This window comes from Neopsephotus bourkii, unplaced genomic scaffold, assembly GCF_033783945.1.
Source record: "Neopsephotus bourkii isolate Nb327-2 ecotype Australia unplaced genomic scaffold, CSIRO-AGI_Nbou_v1 NB_941, whole genome shotgun sequence".
NCBI classification, from domain to species: Eukaryota; Metazoa; Chordata; class Aves; order Psittaciformes; family Psittacidae; genus Neopsephotus; species Neopsephotus bourkii.
Window position 1 is genome coordinate 598364 of NW_026901435.1, and position 21253 is coordinate 619616.

At 37.5% G+C, this 21253-nt stretch overlaps 1 protein-coding gene across 1 annotated transcript in view; it reads left to right on the forward strand.

Annotated features, from left to right (window-relative positions):
• Nucleotides 1-21253, forward strand: part of ME1 (malic enzyme 1) — a 168903-nt gene that overhangs the window by 37599 nt on the left and 110051 nt on the right. The window contains exons 2-3 of the mRNA XM_061358346.1: nucleotides 3030-3163; nucleotides 9491-9640. Of these exons, the coding sequence (XP_061214330.1) occupies nucleotides 3030-3163; nucleotides 9491-9640 (284 nt within the window). The remainder of the gene's footprint in view (nucleotides 1-3029; nucleotides 3164-9490; nucleotides 9641-21253) is intronic.

Consider the following 21253-nt stretch of genomic DNA (forward strand, 5'->3'; position numbering starts at 1 on the left):
ATGTATTTACAATGAGTTTAATTTCTTGAAATGAAATAAAAAAAAACCCAGAGAGCTTTCCGTACAGTTGATAATATGAGGTGGCATTTGTATCTAAGGAGCAATAAAAAACCTCAACCCAACAGTTCAAACAAAAGTTTTGTGAGAAAGGATGATCATGAAGGGACTGAAGAGCAACTTAGCTTTACCAAAACTAGAGCGTATGAAACAGTCCTTAAAGAACTGCAAAATCTTACCTGGGAGGCTTAATAATAACTCTAATTTTAATCTCTATGATATATATGTTACCTTTTGGTGGCATAAAGCAGTGAATAAATCAAAACAAATTAGGCTTCTGCTTTTAGACTGTTACGTTGTTGTTCATGGACATTTTCTTTGTAATACAGAGTGCAAAATAAATATGTCCACATCTCTTATTACAGTTTGCGTGCACTTTAGGTGGTTGAAGTCTGTCCTATCCAGGTGCACACAAAATCCAGATCTCAGGAAGAGAAAGGATTGGGTAAAGCAAGCTGGACCTAGAGCCCTCTCTGCTGGATGGCTGGGAAACAGCATTTCAAACAGGAAAAAAATAATTCTGATGTAGAAAAGAAAAACTGTAAGGCTAGTGCAAGAAATCTAGACATAAACCACAAAAATTATGTAGTTGAGCTCTTCCTATTATAAGCAGATGAAAGAACATACATTTATTGCATAAAATTGCCTTCTTTATTGAATCATCAGGAAATATATTTTAATGATAACTCTTTTCTTTTGAGCATGTACAGCATCTGAGGGCTAAAAAGGGACTAACATTCCCTCTCACAAATTTAAAAAATTCATTATATCTGTGCCAAAGAAGAGTATGCAGGTAAAGAATTTGAAAACCATGTATAGCATAGGAGGGGCAGATGGGTGTAGTATTTTTGTATGATGCCCAAAAGAAATTAGCACTTACTGTAGAAGCTGTAGCAATATGTGTAAAATATGCTATCCCAAGACAAAGTACCTTTTTAAAAGGGCACTTGGCGAGATGTATCAGCTTTTCATGTGATTGTTTGAAATATGTTTTCCAGTAAGAGGGGAAACCCTATCACAGTAATTCAAGTTTCTATCTTACTCCTAAAGTGAAGGCAAACACAGGCTTTTGAATTTTTTTCTTTCAGAAAATTTGACTGAGACTGGGGAAAAGAGAGATGTGGATAAGTGAATTGCCTCTTTATTGCCAGCACTAAGAATTCCAGTGAAGCTGTGCAGCTCCCCAAGGTCCATCCATTTGGAACTGATGCTGAAGTGTGTGTGTGTGTGCGTGTGAGCACACATGCACAGGTTTTATGTGGGTTTTTTTAAGCCAGAAGAAGTTTACTGGAGATGAGAGGGGTCAACTCTGAATATAGGTGTGGGAAGTGTTGACTCTCCTTTCTTCCATAGTCTTTCCAAATGTGATAGCAGCTGAAGAAATTCATGACATATCTGGACACAGATAATTCATGTAGAAACAGGAGAAAACAGGGTTTGTGTATACTTTTTGGAAACCGTTGAAATCTTGTGTGCATGGAAAACAGTTATTGATGTTTATTAAACTTGGTTTCCTTCATTTTTATGTGTGGGAGAAGCATGTTCTGGAAATGTTTGATGTTTGGTAAAGCGTTCATAATGAAATTTCTTTTTCCTGTTTTTTTTGTCTACTTTTTTCAAGCAACAGTAATATTAGCATTTGAAAATTGTTTAGATTAAAAATACTTTAAGAAGTATAATGTAGTAAGAGACAGGAAGATTTTGATAGTATGTTTTTGTTACATGAAAGTAAGACCTGTGAGGTGAGTGTTCTTTGAGGAAAGGGAGGTGGAAGTAGGGAGAAGCCTGTCCAGTTAAGCAGACTGACTGTTACGAATTTATCATGTATTACCCAATAGGTGTGCAAAAGGCAGTAATGGCATTGGGTAAAGGACTGTGAATTTGTTCTCTTGAAAAGGCAAGAGTAGTGCAAATGAAGGGTGATCTGCCAGTACCGATTCTGGTGTGGAAGCATTGTAGGCGTGATGCCAAAGGAGGGCCAAACATGTCTGTGGAGCCACCAACCAGTGGGTATAATGTGAAACAAATAGATGGAGATTTCATAGGTCATTTATGGAAGAAACTCCTCTGACATTCCTTTTTATTCTTTGAAACTGTCAAATGTCTGATCGTGTCTGTTAGTCCTGCCTGGCTGTAGTTACTATCACAAAGTAAAGCTTCAGTAGTCAGAGTACTTGGTACTAATGTGCTAAACCCATGGTAATGTTTCTGTTGTTAAGGCATCCTCTTACAACAGTTGCAAATTTCTGAAGATCTGTTAGACCAGACAGACCTTGTTAGAGCATCTATTTAGCAGTCTCTGCCAGTCCACAAGTTGGATTTATGTATTAAGCATTTTCTGACTGTTCATGTAACATACTAAATACTTTTAAATGTCTTTTCTGGATGTAATAAGGAAATTCAGTAATTCTGTACAGATTTTTCTTACTGTAACTGAATGTGAATTTGAAAAAGCAGACTAAGTTTGCATTGAACTCACTATCACCGTTTTTCTGTTGACTGACTTCATTAGGCTCTTTGACTATAAAATGATAGCGATGACTTTATTGTACCACAGAGTTGTGTTAAAAATTTGCATGAACATTTGAGATATCTTGAAAAATTTCCAAATATTAAAAGCAAAATGTTTACACTGAAGATGAAAATGCTTTTTGTTTAGAAGATAGCCAGAAAAATGAGTGAATGAGAATACACTGCTGCTCTCTTCAGCTGTAACTTTATTTTGCAGGTAACAGTTCTGCAGTGTCAGAATACCTTAACTCATTCTTTGCTGGGATGGAGTTTTGTACTATACAGGCCTGTTCTCTTATGACTCAATAAAAACTTTCCCCAAAATCATTGCATAATTAAATCTGTTTAATATTAAATATTTTTTCTGATGCTGACTTTACCTGTGCTGTATTTTGCTGCAGTATTTTATTAAAAGGTTTATGTCATATATAAGTATAGCTGTTTTTTATTTTTCTTTTCAGGGCATGGCTTTTACCTTGGAGGAGAGGCAGCAGTTGAATATTCATGGATTATTGCCACCTTGTTTTCTTGGACAAGATGCCCAGGTTTATAGTATTCTTCAGAATTTTGAAAGGCTGACATGTGACCTAGACAGGTAAAGTATGGCTATGAAACTTTATCCTATTTATCAAACCATAAGTCCCTTATATTTTTCAGTGGTACTACAGATGAAATTTTGTGGGTTTTTTTTCCTGAGCAATGGTGGTTGATGATTTAGAATCATTAAGGTAACTTTATACTTGTGCTAAAATGCTTTCTTAAGAAAATTGGCCTCTACTTTAAACGGTAATATTCCAGTGCTGTTATCATGAACTTATTATTTTCAATAAGCAAATGATACAAAATTGTATTATGGGAATACTTTGCAGAAAACTTGCTCCATTGTGTTAAAAGAAAGAAAAGAAAAATCTGTCTTGAGAATCAGGGAGGGAAGGAACATTTTTAACTTAATCCACATACAATGGAGACAAATAATACACAAGTAAAAGTATGTATAAATATGTTTACAAATAAATGTAAATAAGATGCAGGCTTTTTCCCCCAAATCTGTCCCTGTTAATGTCTGTATATGATTAATTAAAAACTCAATGTCATTATTTTCCACCTATGAGTCTTCTATTGCATTTTCTCTTTTCCAAATAAATAGTTGGGTAAGGAAGACATTTGTTTCCTGCTCCTGTGACCAGACATTTCTAAAATAGAAGTGCAAACATTATATTGCATCCATCTGTCTTGAGCATTAGACTGTAGCTCACCATTTTATACCATAAAGCCAGTTTGTCCTGTAATGCCTTTTTTAGTAAGAAAGTTATGTTGTACTGTGCAGCTTTGCACAGGTCCAGGTATTTGTATCTTCTCCTTCCCATTTTGTATGAATAAACAGTGTGGCTACATTTATAATCCTCGATAAACTGGGCTGGAGTCTCCATCATTGGAGATGTTAAAAACCTGATTGAACATGGTCCTGGACAACCTGCTCTAGTTGACTCTGCTTTGAGTAAGGGATTGGATGAGGGGTCTCCAGAGGTTCCTTCCGACGTCAGCTAGGCTATAATTTCATAACACAGATCCATAACAATTAGGAAATAAGCTTTCAGAGGTAATCTTGGAATAATACAAATTTGGGTAAATTATCAGGTTGGTCCATAAGCGCTTATATAAATCCACACCTCCTTTCCCTCCAATGAAATTGTTTCTACAAGAAATCATATGAATATTTTGTACAAACAGTCAGCAGGCCTAGATTGAGTATTCACATCGTGCTATGCTTTGGTAAAGATGTATTTTCCCCTTATGTTAGTAGGGCACTATATTGATGTGTTGGTTTGTCCAGTTTTTAGCAAAATACATTTTTTTTGAGTTACATCTGTAGGTTTACATTGAAGACCACTGATGGAAAGGCTTGGTAACATTTACATGCACAAGATACTTCCTTTGAAGGCTGTCAATGATGACATCTTGGGCTCCTCTGCAGAGACAAAAACCATTTGTGTGATGACTGTGCCAAAACTTGCACATGCAAAATGTGATTTTTGCAGCTGTGTTTGAAATTGTCAGACCCTTGATTTGCATTGGAGTATGTCAGTAGAAACCCTGATCAGAGAACACATGCATTACCATGTGTGGGAGCTCAGTCCTTCAAGGCAATAAGCAAACTCTGGTCACCTGTACTTATACTTGTAGCATAGCATTTTAAAGGGAAGAGTGACTGTGATTCTGTCGCAGTTACTCCTTGAATACCTTCGCTGATGGAGAATGCTAGAAAACATTGACTGTATAAAGTGCTCCTTTTACAGGCAGGTGCTCAAGGACAGCCTTGAGTAAGAGCTTGCAGCTGTTGCTTTCTACTAAATGTAAATCTACTAATTCTAGAAAAAAAAACCACATTTCTTCCAGTATGCATCTGGCATAGTCTTTGCTTCCATAGGAACAAGGATTGAAAAGAGATAAAGGGAAGCTGTTGTTTTTGTCCTAGAGCATGGGTTTGATAGTAGGTGCATAGCTGTGTGTTTTATGTCCAAATACAAAAGGTTAAGCACAAGCATTTGAATACTGGAGAGGTGGAAGCTGTTAAGTACCTTAGACAAAAAGGTATTGTCTGATGAAACAATGCTGTGTATCACAGCATCTGACACTGGAAGAATTGTATCTTGCCGTGGTTTTGACTGCCAAGAGGGTGTGTGTAAATTCATAAAGCTAAGCTGATAGTAGCATGGCATGACATGTTTTGGCACAGCTGAAAGTCTTTTGCTGACTTGCAGCATAGAATTGCTGTATTCTGAAATACCAAGACTTCATACACAAAATGAATCTGAAACAGCAGCAAATACATTGCCTGGTATGCTTGGCAAAAAGAAAGCCAATAACAGGAAATAATTCTGTTCCTTTAACTTAATTTGGAAAAGCTGCAATGGATTCTGCAAGTAATTGAATTTGTATTTTTTTTTCCCCCTGTATGTTCTAAGTTGTCTTTATTCTTACTCAATGTTGATTTTGGTCGATGAGAAACTTAACAAGAGCCAGCTTCAATGTGTGCTCACAGCCCAGAAAGCCAACTGTATCCTGGGCTGCATCAAAAGGAGCATGACCAGCAGGTCGAAGGAGGTGATCCTGCCCCTTTACTCTGCTCTCGTGAGACCTCACTTGGAGTATTGTGTGCAGTTCTGGTGTCCTCAACATAAAAAGGACATGGAACTGTTGGAACAAGTCCAGAGGAGGGCCATGAGAATGATGAGGGGACTGGAGCACCTCCCGTGTGAAGACAGGCTGAGAAAGCTGGGGCTGTTCAGCCTGGAAGAGAGAAAGAAGGCTGCATGGAGACCTCATAGCAGCGTTCCAGTATCTGAAGGGGGCCTATAGGGATGCTGGGGAGGGACTCTTCATTAGGGACTGTAGTGATAGGACAAGGAGTAACAGGTTCAAACTTAAACAGGGGAAGTTTAGACTGGATATTTGGGAAGTTTTTTACTGTAAGGGCGATGAGGTACTTGAATGGGTTGCCCAAGGAAGTTGTGAATGCTCTCACGTAATTTGCTTTCATGTTTTGCAAGATAAGAGCAAACAAATCTTTTGTATTTTTTGTTGTTGTTTTTCATTGTTGGTGGGTTTTGGGTTTTTGTTTTTTTTTTTTTACTATTCCATTTTGTCTTGTAAAATGCATGTCAGTGATAGTACAGGCAGTTATCCTAAGGAATTATCAGTAATTTTCCAATAGTTTTATATCAGTTTTCTTCTGGATTTTGATGATATTTGGTTTATATCCTTTTGATGCTATTGTATTTCATTCCCTTTGTAATAGCAGACTAACAAGAAAAGTTCTTAGGTGAAGTAAAGGCAAGGGGGAGAAGTGACATACTGAAATTTGAATGCTTGGCAATCTCCTGTCTCTTACTTGCCAGGCCTTGGTTTTTATCCTCTGAAGCTATTCCCTGAAATTTTGTTCAAGACTCCATGTCTGAGGACAGATAATATTCTTCTCCCTTTTTATAGCACAAATGATTGTTCTCAGTGTTTATTGCTTGTTTTCACTATGTTTTCAATTAAATGTGAGGTTCTGTAAAAGATTCCATTAAATACTTTGTTTTAAAAATATCTTTTTTTTTTTAACACAATGCTGAAAACCACGTCATGCTTTTAGTTGTGTAAATTACTTGGATGTTGCTAAAAGATGCATACTTGTTTAATGCATTATAACCAGCACCACATTGAGTGTGAAGCATTTTTGGTTTTCCACTTACAAAAGAATTTTTGACAAAGTCAGTACCCCTGAGCAAGTTACTGTGCCAAGAAAGAAGTGGTATTTTATATCTGCCACTGAAAAGTAGTTTTCTGATCAAAATTTTTCTTTTCTAGAAATGTTTTTCACTTTCTTATATCATTTCTTATGCTGATTTGGGTACGGCCAAGTATGTAATAGTTGAAGATATAAATAGTATGCAGTTATTGTTGCATTTTCTTTAGCATATTCTAAATACAGAAGTAGTATGATAAATGCAGATAAGAAAATAACCCCTCAATTTAATGCTGTAGGACAGTAAAAACAAAATGGGGAATTTTGCCAAATAGCTTTTTGTTTTGAAGCCCTTGAGGATGCCTTTTGCTAACCCTTTTAATTACTTTTGTAAAAGAAGCTGTGCCTGACCCATCCCTGGCAGTGTTCAAGGCCAGGTTGGATGGGGCTTTGAGCGACCAGGTCTAGTGGAAGGGGTCCCTGCCTTATGGCAAGGGGTTGCAACTAGATGATCTTAAAGCCCCCTTCCAATCCAAACCATTTTATGATCTATGATTATGATTAAAATGCTCCAAGAATTCAAGGACATTGAAAGATATGCTATATCGTAATGAAATACTGGAAAAATGAAAGGTTAGTAGGGAAACGCAATAGCAGGAAACAAAAATTTGTATGTATGTATATATCTGTAGCTGAAAACTACAAGTGCAGGATATAATTTACCTTGGAGAACAGTCAAAACTAATGTGTATGATGGAAGGTAGCTCAGGATATCTTATGGTGATGGTATTCAGGGTACATCTTCAACTCTGGTTTCTAGATTTTTATCCGCTTAGGGTCTAAAGTGCCCTTGGTGACACAAAGAGAGGGAAACCATTTTGCCTCACTTCTGTCACTTCATTACAGTACAGCTAAATGGACTGTATTAGCTTTGCTTATAGCGATTGCTAAAGGTTTATATAGCAGATTGTGACACAAATGCTTCCCTTATACAGGAATAAACAAGCTAAGTGTGAACAAAACAAATGCAGATTTACTAAGCTGTTCATTGTTAGACATTTACCTGAGTATATTTCTGTCTTCCCAAAGCATGAATTAGATTTTATTGGTGCGTATAATGCATAAGCATGCTGAATGAAAGGTCATGTAAATACTATTTAAGCACACAAACCTCCAGGCTTTTGGAATGAATGTGTTGTATACATTTCCTCAACACTTGTGTAGTAAAATAATAGGAATATCAAACTTCTGGAGTGTAGTAGTAAATCATTGTAAATGGAAAAAAAAACAAACCACAGCCACCAACAAAATCAACCCCCCCAAACAACATATGTAAATTATATGCACAAATTAAGTGGAAGTTTTTATGGAAGCTTTTTGATATCGAAAACTACTTAATTTCTTAAGTAATACTTAACCTTACTAAAACTAGAGAGAGGTGAGCTTTAGGATCATCGAATTCCTAAATATTAACTGTTCACAAAGTGACTGGGGTCATACTTGCGTGAACTGTCATAACCTGAAGTCACTCGTAGATTTGTATCATCTGTCATTCTCAGCATTGAAATATGGCTTCCTGGTTGGGATGTTGGAGCAGTAGTATATTTATTTAAGATTAAAGTGATGGTTTGCCACAGAAAATACATGGACCCAGTCAGAGATCAATATGATCAGACAAAAGCCATTTATTACAAAGCCTTAACCCCTTATGTACTATTTCTTACATGCAGTTACAGTGATTTGGCATATTATGATTGGGTACATGTCTTGAAGACCCTTAGTGACTACATATAATTGGTTAAGCACAGGTGTGAGAACTTGACCTTGAAAGCTTGCCAACAGTCCACAGTTCTCATTAACTCAGTGAATTCCAGCTTCTTCTTATCTTGCTTGCTTAAGCTTCCTTGGGCCTCTCACAGCCTTGCTGTATCTTTCAGGATTATTCAGAGTTTATGTACCAATCATCCATTCTCCTGTGAGAACACTGTCTCCACAATGGTAGTCAAAAGTAGATCAAGTTAAGCATGAACTCTTTTCATTCTTGTTTCTCTGATTATTTTTTTTTTCCTCATTGGTTTTCTTTTTAAATATAGACATTCTTCAAATGCCATCAGAACTTGATTTCCATTAAGAGATAAAACATTGCAGATTTAATGACTAACATAGACTTCAGGGATGAAAGGCCGTATGTGTATGCTTTGTTTTTAAAAGCTTTGTCTGCAGTACTCAGGTAGACATTTGAGGTATTAGTCTGGACTTAAGAGAAATTTCTGTCAAGGCAAGAGTAGCAAAAGCTAACATTTTTTGTTTAATTTTTGGGGGCAAGAAAGTAAGCTTTAAGTTTTACTTAGTGGTGGTCTCATTTCAAGTGGAGCAACTGATCTGAACGTATTAGGTTCTGACAGGCCAAATACTCACTTGCAGCATAATGTTTTATACCTTGGAGGGATTATCTTCCTTGATAGGTAATGTTTGTCAACTTTGTGATGTTTTCAGCTTCTCTCTGTCTCAACCAGTTTGTTATCTTTTGTGTCTGAACCATTCTGTGCTAGTAAGACAAGGAAGAGCTCAGATACTCTTAAGAAAGAAGATGTTATAGAACAAACATAGCTTCAGTTGATTATCTAAACACCTATGTGTTTTGAAGTTTATATGTTCGCTTGGTGTCTAATTATATATAATTCTCCACAGATACATTCTACTAATGAGTCTTCAGGATCGAAATGAAAAGCTTTTCTATAAAGTGCTGACTTCTGATATTGAAAGGTTCATGCCTATTGTTTATACTCCCACCGTGGGACTGGCTTGCCAGCAATATGGTTTAGCATTTCGGAGGCCAAGGTAAGTGTATACTTCAAATAAAAGTAATTGTATCTTATTTTCCACTTGGCAGATTTTTGTAAGGGTTTTCTGACATAGCTGAATGTAAGCCAAAACTGCAATGATAATTCAAATTACGCTTTTGGTGTCCATTAAATAATAATTTGTATTGCATTGAGAGGGCAAATAGTTGTTTTAATTGTATTAAAACATGGGTACATTTTTAATCTTGTTAACGTTTTTGGAATCCTAGTTGCATGTTACAAGACTAGAGAAGAATAGATCTTTAGTCTCAGAATAATTTACTTGCAGACATCTTAAAAATGATCAGTATCATCAAAGTGTCCTCTTTCCTTAGAAATTTATTGTTTCATAGGTTGGTTACTGGAATTTTATTCTGTATAAAATATCTGTATTTATAGAGTGATGAGGAAGTAGTATGAAAGAAGGATATGTGTTTCTGTTTTGCTCCGCACCTTTGAACATCAGCTCACATAGTATGAGATTTATGACGGTTACTGTTAGAGAGCCTTGTGTGTACCAGAGCCTTCAAGTGCAAACTGGAACAACGCTTTGGAGTCTTCTGTACGATTTTCTGGCAAAAGAAGAGATAAATGGGCTGTTTGTGCATAGCTCTGTTAACAGAAATGGGTTTTTACAGTCAAGGCATTGATGGAAAATAAGAAGCTTGCAAGATGAAAGGGAACAAATGACTGCTCACAAATCTTCAGCAGGAGGTATTTGAGGGAGAAGACTTATGGCTTCAAGGTTTTGTTGTTGTTAATGTAAAAATCATTTTGGCCTTATGACTGACAGAATGAGTCAGGACCATCTGGCCAACTGCAGAAAACAAGAATTCCCACTTCTATGCACATTAAAAAGTTCAAAAAGACCTCAAGAATGCTTACTTAAACCTGTTTAACAATCTGGCTTTCAGGTGCCTCTCCTAGCAAGAGAATTCATCTCCTTCCCCCACCCCCCCCCGCCACCCGTCCCCTCCCTCAGTATTGAACACCACAGTAATTTTATTGCCCTTGAAGGAAGCGCTGAAATGGAAATTAAGTCTTTGCCTAAGCAAAGATATCCGGTACTGTATAAGATATTGCACAAGGACTACCTCTGCACATGCATGTACTTCTCACTTTCCCCCCAGACCTGTGGAAAAGAAACCAAACCCTGTTAAATTAGGCAACAGTTCAGCTCTCGGTCTGTGACTGTTGAGACACAGCTTGCAAAGGCAACTGAAACAATTCACCAGCTCCCTTTAGAGTTTTCAGACTCCTGATCCTCATTCTTCAGTCTGATCCTTAGCACACTGCAGACATGGGGAAAAAAACTGATTAGTGAGTTAGGGACAGGGAGAAGGAGCACTTCCAACTTTTTGTCTTCCTTTTATTATTATTTGGTAGAATTTCCTGCAGAGGACTTAGAAAAATTCCTTATTTTTTCTCCTCTACATATTAAGACTAAAATCCTAGTTCACATAGCTCTGTCACTGATAAATTTATAGTTAACTTGAAACAAATCACACTATAGCATCCAGTTAGCATATATATTGGGAAACAAGGAATTCTGAATTCACTTATGCAACTAAGCCACTCTTTATCCTCTCCTGTAATGACAATTGAGTAGACTTTAAAACTTTGTGAATTTGTTTGAATCATTAATATATGTCATCACAAGCTTATGTTTTATTTTCCTTTTAGCTTTAAATATGATATAAAAAGCTTTCAAAAGCAAGGCATGATAGCAGTAATGCATACATTGTGCAGACTTTGGAATAGCAAGCTGAACTCTCTCAAGTCAGCAAATGACTGCAAAATAAAACTACCAGTGCATCTAACAGTGCATGTTCCCTGTGGATTTTCCTTTGTTCTACTTTAAAAAGCTTGTTATTCTGGCACACGGGTAGTGAAATTCTGATGAAATATTTTGCTATTCTGAGCAGCGACAGTGATGATCCAAGTGTTCATTGAGCATCCTTATATTTGTATGTTCTTGAAAGTACGATTTTATTTACCAGTATTGGAATGGAGACTGATTTTTTTTGCTCCCCAAGAAGTGTTCATTTCCTCATAGAAAATGAGCAAATTCAAGGCAGATTATACTACTGAAATGATTTCTGTCCCTTATCATTTAACTTAAAAATTACATAGCTTTATAGGACATCCCATAATTTAGTACTTAATATTGTGTTTTTCACTGCAGTTGTGCTGCTAAATAATGTATGGCATTTTAAATAATATTAAATCATGTTTTAACTGATATGTCTCTTGGTATTCAGTTGTATTCTTGAGCTACTGAAGTCAGCCTTGGCTATATTCATCTGTCTCCTGCTTCCGCAACTACATGTGTGCTTTCTGTGCGTGACTGGAGAGATGTACAAGATATTTATAGAAGTCTGGTTTTATTTCTAGTCCTGCTGAATTGCCTCACTACTTTCAAATACGTGCTTTTAATGGCTCATTGAAGTAAATATGGCTGAAAAACTTGTACAGTCTTCTTTCTAATGAGGATCTCATGTATATATTTTTACTTATGAGCAAAATGTCATCTGCTAAGTCAGATGCTTATTCTTCCCTGTAAAATTCCCAACTATTATGTTCATCTTATCTCACTATCTGCTCTCGTTTTCGCCCAGCACCCAGCTGATGCCAGTGTTTATCAGAGGTGTTGGAGGAAAGGACTGAATTTTCCTTTTGACAGACACTTTGCTGCCTAGTAAATACCTCTCCTTTGTGATCTTCCACTGTGGTCTGTTACAGAGATCTGGTTTTTGCTAAGAAAAACCTTTTTTAAATTATTCCAAAATCAACTGTGCAAAGCAATCAATTTCATTTGGTTTGAAATTCTATTCTAGACTGACTCATTTAGTATTAAGCATTATATACTAGCATCCCTCATAAGCAGCATCCTCTGTGAATTGTACTCACAGAGAATGTAACATACAGAAGGAGGAGTAAAAGATATAAACTTGTTTAATCTATACATTCTCATGTTTTTATTAATTGATTTTTTCAGTTACAGCTCATGAGAGAGAATTGTAATTGTTCATCAGTAAGAACTGTATCTGTTTTAAGCTGACTCATATCTAAATGCTGTCTTTACTGATAAGTGATTTTTTTCTTTCAGAATGTTTTTTGTTTCAGAATATTTTTTTTACTGTTTCTTCTTACAGTTCAGAAAACATTTGATATTTCATAGCTCAGAGATCTTATTAGAAACAGACTTGTTTACATAGGCAAATAAGTTAAAAATTACCCAAGTGCTGCAGTTTATATTTATCACACTAGAAGCTGCAAGGCAATATCTTCCTATGCAGTTTAAATGTGCAAGGGTTTGTTTTTTCTATTAGATTTATTTAGATTGTGAAGTGAGTGTCAAGCCCCTGGCTAACAAGCTATGTCTTCAGGCAAGGAATAATGGAAATTAATTTAGGGCTTACAAAATAGGTGTCTCATGGGATCATTAAATGAGATCATCTTCTGCGACTCTGTTACATCTTTTGAGAAGACTGTACGGGCTCACATGATGTGGTTACAGTTATAGAAAGACACAGTGGCTCAGGCAAGATGTTTTTCATCCTGAAGCAGTATTTTGCAATTATAGAGTAAACATTCATGGCTGACCAGATGAGCGTCTGATTAAGAAACATTTCTCAAGAGAGCCAGCTTCAAAGTAATCTGACTCACTGGTTTGAAACTTGCCTGGGTAATTGACATTTGTTTGTAAAATTCAAACTCAACTCAAGATTGCGTTTACTTGCTCATTCAGCTTAAAAATTCAGCATGTTTAAGCTGAATATTCAGCGTAAAATGCACCAGTTTTCATGAATGTGTTATTCTAGAGTTAAACAGTTCAGATCCGATAACATACCTGTAACATGCACCTGCCTACACCACATATTTCCAGAAACATAATTTAGAAGACCAGTCTCACTAGTCTTCCTCACAACCATTGAGGAGGATGAGGAAAGAAAGAGGCTTCTCCAGGGGGTAGGGCAGAAAAGGAATTTGGACCTATACAGAGAAAAGCTCTAAAGGCTTACACTGGAAATGTAATGGAGTTGTGGTTTTATTGCAGTAATCAGGCTATCTGTAAGTGCATTATCTCAGAATCTCTACCAGGTGGTCGCTTTTTGGTGCGCATTTTCTAGCCGTCATTTAAAAATACGTTCCTAAGGTAATAAATTCTTCAGTTGCTCAAAGCATGTCCATATGTATGACAACTTTTGCTGACTTACCAAGAAACAATCTATTTCTATAAATGGATTTCTGAAATATCAGTTCTTTCATCCAAAAAGAATAAATATGGGAAAGCTCCATGGAAATTTCCTCTAAGAATCCAAAATCAACTTTTTATATTGTATAGAGAACACCCAGGAGTTTAAGGTTCTTGTGTAAACTCAGCATTCAGAGAGAGGGGGAAAGCTTGCCAAGTGTTGCTCTGCTAAAGACTTTGGATGTTGTTAAAATGTTAGGTGACTGTTTATGTGTTTCCATTCCTAGAAGGAAAAGCCATTTCAAACAGAATATGAACAGAGCCAGCCCTGGTAACAATTGCAGCCACACAGGCATGGCAGGATTCCTCTGAAATAACTTCCCGATGCAGTCACACTCTTGTCAAGCTGACTAGGAACGATTTTTGAAGGAACTATATTGAATCTGAGGCTGTGTCCTGAAGATACAGATGTAATCTCTTAAAAGGCAAAGTATGTCAGCCTAAACTTTGAAGCTATTTTTTTTCTTCTTTTTTTAAACTGTATATAAGCAGATCTTGTCCAGCAAACTGTTCTCATGGAAGTTTTCTTCTTAATAAGGCTTTCAACTCTTTTTTCTTGTTTTCCTTCCTCACAAATGACTGGCATATCTAGAGGTCTCTTATTTACCCTGAGGCTAAGCAAGATTACATTTTTGAGCTGACTTTTAACAAGCATTTAAAAATTTTGTTTGGTTTAACTCTGTTAATATTTTTAGAGAGCACTTAGAAGGTTATTAACAGTCTTTAGTAGCAACTTTTCAGAAGGCAATTTATCATGCCAAATAGTCAGTTTGCAAATGCTGATATTATACCAGATTGCTGCCTCATTGAAGTGCATGCCTGGCTGAGCAGATGCAAATTTGAGACAGGTTCTTTTCTCCATATTCCTAGGGAGGAATGTATTTCTTTATATTTATTGCAGGTATTTGTATTTACAGTGGTTCAGATGCACTGTACTGAATGTAACTGCTGCAAGTGCGAGTTCTTTTTTTTGTTGCCATAGTAATGTTTACATATTGAGATTGCCAGCTGCAAGATAGCATTGTGTTTTTATAATGAAAATTAGTTAGAGAATAGAGAAATATTTATTTCCTGTGACAGAACACACAAAGACCTTGGCGGCAGAAGTTGAAGTCTGTTTGCCATTACAAGGTTGATCCTGTGGTACATTTCACAATTTTTTTTTTGTTGTTTCTAATGAGGCTTTCATTGGAGTCTGGATTTTTCTTTTTCTTAATTTCATCAGATGCCTTTGACATCCAAGTCTCTTCAGAAACCAGATTTGGTTTAAAGGAAGCCAATATCTTGTCATGTACTCCTGGATCACATGAACCAGGAAAGTTCAGCTCCTGGTGCTTCTTTCTGAATGTCTCCCCCTGAGATACGTGGCATTTTCTTAATTGAGACCAGAAGGCCTGGATTCATTTGACCTATCTCCTTCACCTGTATAACTGCCCCCTTAGATTTCTTTTTAGCACATCTAGATTTTTTTTCCCAGGCAAAGCAGATATATGTATTTGTAGAGACTGTGTTAATCTGTTTGTTACTATGGATAATTGTCTTAGTATCTTCATGTAGATAACACTGATTATTGTGTAACATCAAATTATATGAAAATATATAACAGAGCAATAGTTTCAGAGTTATGTTTTCTAGCAGTTTTAATCTGAAAACTATGCAGAATTGTCATCTGGCAGCGTAAAAAGAAAGTATTTTGATTTTTTTACATGGTCTCTTGTAAGGGCTTGATCCTTAGGGCAGTCTCTGAAATGAAAATGTGTTGTAATAAAGACATAAAATACATCAAAAGGCTTCTTTGAAAATAGAAATGGAGTTCCATTCTCCAACAGATAGTGGTGTGGGTTGTATGTACTAACAACATGGCTCAGGTGACTTATTCCAACTGAGAATTAGCATAACTGTAGCATTTCTTCTAATTTTAAACAATCTATCTCTTACTGACTTCAAAAGCTTGATGATCATTGGCAGTTGAACCCCCTCACCAAGCGCTTCTGAAATACGTGTTTGTCATTTTCACTTCTGTCTCTTGTGAACAGTGGTTGACGCTTTCCAGGCAGCTTTTGTCTTAGTTTTTTGTTGTTTGTTTTGTTTGTTGTTTTTTTTTAATAACCTTTCTATTTAGTTCAAACACCATGACATCTCACGACACCCAGTAATTCTGTTCTTTGGCATGACTCCAGTCTGCTCTGTTACCCTCATCAAGCTAAAACTCGTTGCTTCCTTGGTTTGAAAGAAAGGCTAATGGATCCTCCTAGCATAACGTGTCCTACTCTGAGAAGTCGGAAAAGGAGAATTTGCACAGCGCGAGATGTTGAATTTTTCTCTTCTTCTAGACTCTCTTCTAGAAACACACTATGCTGGAATACGTCCAACTTGGTCTGTCAGCAGGCAGTAATGCTGGGGAGGTGGAAGGTGTGAGAATCTTGCACAGATGTCAGTTTGCCTCACTATGGTCTTAGAGCACTCTGTAAATGTTAAGCCAATTTCTCATTATAAGAAATAATTGAATGAAAAAAAGTTATGTCTTGTTTTTTGAAAATATTAGCATATTCGTCAGGTTATATGTGTATAGTAATCTGTTTTTTTCCTGAATTGTGTTAAATTCATGGCTTTTGGTAATATTTTGGCAATAGGTTTCACCATTTAGTTACAGTGTCAATTATTCTATTTTCATTAAACATGTGCCTTAGAATAAAATTGTGAGTGATTAGCCTGTGCTGAACTGAGACTGCATAGTCTTGACCTAGCATTATGAAATAAAGCATCCTACATGCAGTGTTACTTTTTTTTTTGTACGTACTCAGTGCTTGCATGTAGATATTACCTACAGCGTTAGTGGAAGAGCATGGTATTTGAAGAAGTCCTGCTTTTAGTTACTCTTTCATTTACTCTTGTCTGAGTTGGGGCTTTATGTGTTATTAGTCTCTTCCTACTCTCATGAGCCATGCACATGATTTCTTATGAAGGTAATCTTCCAGGGGCTTTTCATCATGGTCATAAAAGCTTTGTCCTAAAACACATCACAAGCATGGAATTTTTGGCTCTCAGACCTCAGTTTGTACCTCTTGATGGTGCATTGCTCTGTTTTTTCTGGAGGGAGTACATCTGGGCTGTGAGCAGGAGGAAATGAGGCCATCCCTACTCCAAACATGACTCTCAAAATGTTTGGCAGCCGTCAGTGTTTGGTTTTTTAATTTCCCTTAGCACAATCTTCTGAGGAAGACAGCTAGCAAGCCTCAGGGCTCTTCTACAGATACTCCTGTTGGTTTCTGTGCAAGAGCATCAAAATTAAGCTACTGGCCATGCCTCTGACTGTTGCCTTGTCCATTTTCTTCACACAGCCCTGGATATTTCCAGGGGATTTCTGTCCTCATTTAGTTTGTATTGTTATTTTTTGCACATTTCCATTATTTTTTTCTGTGAGGTTAAACCAGAAAGTTCTCCCTCTTCCATGGATTTGGAGAACTCAAATTTATTTCTTCAAGGGTGTCTGCACTCTGAGCCAATGGAAACTTACTTCTGTGGGTTTTCGTTTATGATGATTATCTTCTCATATCCCTGTTGAGAGAGTCTCCAGAAATGAAGACATTTCTTACTGATGCATTTCACCACATGGGAAGTACAGTTTGAGTGACACATAGTAATGCAGTGTTTATTAGACCCTTCTCATTTTATGTGTTAAAACAGTCATCTTGTGGATCTGCGTGCAGAGGACTGGACAGAAAGTACATGATCCCAAGTTAAATGTGTTTACTCTGAATAATCTTTTCTTTCTAATGCCAATATCCCATAAAAGGTAAACTGTATCCTTTTCAACAAATAAATTATATGTTTGCATATTTTAAAATAGGGTTTTCTTTTTTGTGCAAGTTTCATATCAATAATTGGGACTTGTACCAATATATATAACAACATCACTCTTCAATGTCTTTGTTGTTTCCTGAATTTTTAGGGAGATTCTGACTCTATGCCAGCCCTTCTGGTTACAGGCTTCCAGATTTCCTAAAGTAGGACACTTATTAATGAAATGTCCTTGAAGGGCAGAGATTTTACTTAGTTTTCACACGTCGACAAGGCCAGAGACTTGTGAGCGACACTAAAGTATCAGGTAATACAGTACGGCAGAGGTCTACTCTTTGTCCTACTCTATTCAAGTAATATTTATCTTCCAAAATTTTCACCTCATGAAACAGCCTCTTTAAACCTGCCAGAGTTATACAGGTCCTTAACTGTCAACATCATTTGGCCCCCAAAATAAACCTTTTAAGAGTCACTTGCTTCATTAAGAGAGCCATGACTTCCCTTAGTTCAACACCTTTTCAAGGACATACTGTCAAATGCCACTCAGTGTTTGCAGACGGATGTTACTTCATAGAAACATAGTTTGAGTTGGAAAGGACTTTAAGATCACCTAGTTCCAACCCCCTGCCATGGGCAGGGACACCTCACACTAAACCATGTCACTGAAGGCTTTGTCCAGCCTGGCCTTGAATACTGCCAGGGATGGAGCATTCACAACTTCCTTGGGCAACCCATTTCAGTACCTCACCACCCTCACAGTAAAGAACCTCTTTCTTGTATATAACCTGAACTTCTCCTGCTGAAGTTTTAACCCATTGCTTGTCCTATCACTGCAGTCCCTGATGAAGAGTCCATGTCCAGCATCCTTGTAGGCCCCCTTCAGGTATTCCCTTCAGGAGTTCGCGCAGCCCCTAGACCGTTTGTGTTTTTCACTTGATTCCTCCCACTAGTTTGTCAAGCACTGCAGGGCAACCTGCTCCAGATGTGGGGTGTGGGAAGTTTTGGAAATAGCCAACCCTACACCTTGGGGATCCCTGCAGTGTGGCCACCCGCATGCCCCCAAGGACGAGTGAGGCCACTTCTTTACCTCTTGTGCAAACTGATAGCTATAGTTGCCTTCCAGCTGGACTGGGGGGCTTTGAACATCCCTGAAGTGACCTGCAGTTGACAGTAGTTTGCGTACTGCATCCATTCCATTGGGCTGAAATTCTGCACCATCCTTGCAGTCATTTACAGCAATGCAGACAAGTGCCAGCTTGCGCCATGGGAACAAGCGAGATGGTCCAAGATTTTTTTCTGGTGTGTTACCAGTCTCTGAAACAGGAACTTGAATTTTCAGCTTTTCTTGTCTAAAGAGTGTGAATGCCGTTGTGGATGATTCTTGTAAAGTCGGATCCTCTAGGACTGTGCTTAGAGTAAAGTGAGGAATAGAACTGATTCTGGTCGCTCCAGCATAAAGCATGTGATAGTTTTGGTTTTAAGATCTGAATCCCTTGCGTTGGAGACTCAAACTTCTTTGCAGTTAGTTATCTCCAGTACCTTGATGTCAGCTTTACACCAAAGTGTCTCGAACCCTAATCATTTGGACTGGCTTTCAGGAGAAGAACAGGTTCATTTTAATCTTTAAGAGCATACTTAGTGATAACAAATGTATTTCTGCCATCAGTTTCAATTGACCCGTATTTTGCTTCAGGGATCTGGCCATCACATATGGCCATCACTTATGACATATATGCTAGTTTAACTACTGGGCTTCTCTCTAGAGCAGTGCAGCTGCTTTGCTGCAGGAGATCAGGTAAATCTTTTAGTGCAGCCAAATACAGCCAGAAACCATAAAGTTATAATCTACTTTATCTATGGAGGATAAATGGTCCAGGTTTTGGTGAAAAGAGGTTAGGAACCTCTGAGGAGAAGCCACAGCTTATTTACTGAGGCTGTTGTACACACCATCAGTGTGAGACATGCTTTTAGACTGACAATATTAGGTCCTTCTAGAAGACATATTTTATCTCGTGGTGTGCTGGGACATCTGAAGGACTCTGAAAGAGGGGGACAGGAACGGCATGGAAGCTTTGAAGTAGAATGAAATCACTTTTTGTCAGTAAGTGATGTTCATTGCACAACTGGAGTCAGCTGATCTCAAGCAGCAGCTGCGCCTTCTTTGCTGAGTGTTTCTATACTAGACACCAGTGCTAATGGCTAGTTAAGGCTTGTGTTGAGCTTGCTGTTACTGGGGCATTAGGAGTTGTTTACATTTTGAATAGCAGGCCTTTGGTTTTCATAAGAATGCCTGTTTTGAAACCCTCCTAGAGGAGGTAACACTCCCCAGGGCAAGCACTGGGAAGGTTGCTTTGAAGAGTGGGCTTACATATAGGAGAGCACTTAATGGAAGAAGAACTGCTACTTTTTTTTAGCTGTTAGCAAGCCTTGGAAATGTGAAGGGTGTGCAGTCACAGGCTATACTCTTACCCTTCTGTGTGCTATTTAAACTTACAATTCATTGCTTGGGAAGTACTAAGAAAAAAAGACATGTTGTTTTCTCTCTTCCCAAGGCTATGCTGTGTAAGGGAAAGGGTGTACTTCCAGGTATAAATGTGATATAAAGGAAAAAAATGTTACTACTGCATGTATTTACTAGCAGCAAGGGTGTGTGAGTTGGCAACATTAGCATGTAGCAAACAACTGTTTACAGGTGACTGATAAGCATTTAGTGTGGTGGTTTGGTTTGGTTTGGTTGTTTTTTTCTGTTTTATACTCTGCCTCTCCTTCTAGGTAGGGAGGTTTTTCCAAGTCCCCAGTAATTCCCACTGCTGTCTCCTGATACTGCAAAACAAGGCATGAGTATTTTAGATGAGACACCAGTGACTTAGTAACATAACAATACTTCATTAGCTCATTCTGTATATATCCCAGCCCATGCCCAGATGATGTTTTCCTTTAGGGGTGTGCTTACACTGGAATTTCTCCAGCTCTCATTTTCTGTACGTTTGTTGCACGTTCTTTGGCAGCACCCAAATTCCCTGCTTACATATTCGGCGGCTTCGCTGTTCAGTAATACTCTCATTACTCAGCAGTCCAACATCATCTCATTGTTGCATTTCTAATGCAAGATATAGTAGCTTTTAGAAAACCCCCCAGTTATTCCTGCAACTGTGTTTGGTGAAGTCCGAAAGAGAAAGGAAAAACTCCAGTGCACTCTAACTTCACAGTAGCTTGAATATTTTAAAATAGCTTTCTGTCTTGGTCTAAAAGCTTTCTAAATAGATAGATTAAATAATCAGATCGTAAAATGGAAAATTGAAAGTGAAGAGGAGGCATAAAGATTTTTAGCCTTTAAGAGCATTAACAATGAGATGATCGTGTGTTTTAATATAGCTTGTGTTTCTCTGTATGTATGGCTAGATGCTTTTAGTCTGGGAGATTATTACATGCTACTTTTGAGACTCTCATATGCTGCTAGTGTTATGAAGCTTCTGAAAAAGGCAAGAGACAAAAGTTGAGAAATGGTCTAGTATGAGGTGTCCCTGCCCTTGGCAGGGGGCTTGGAATTGG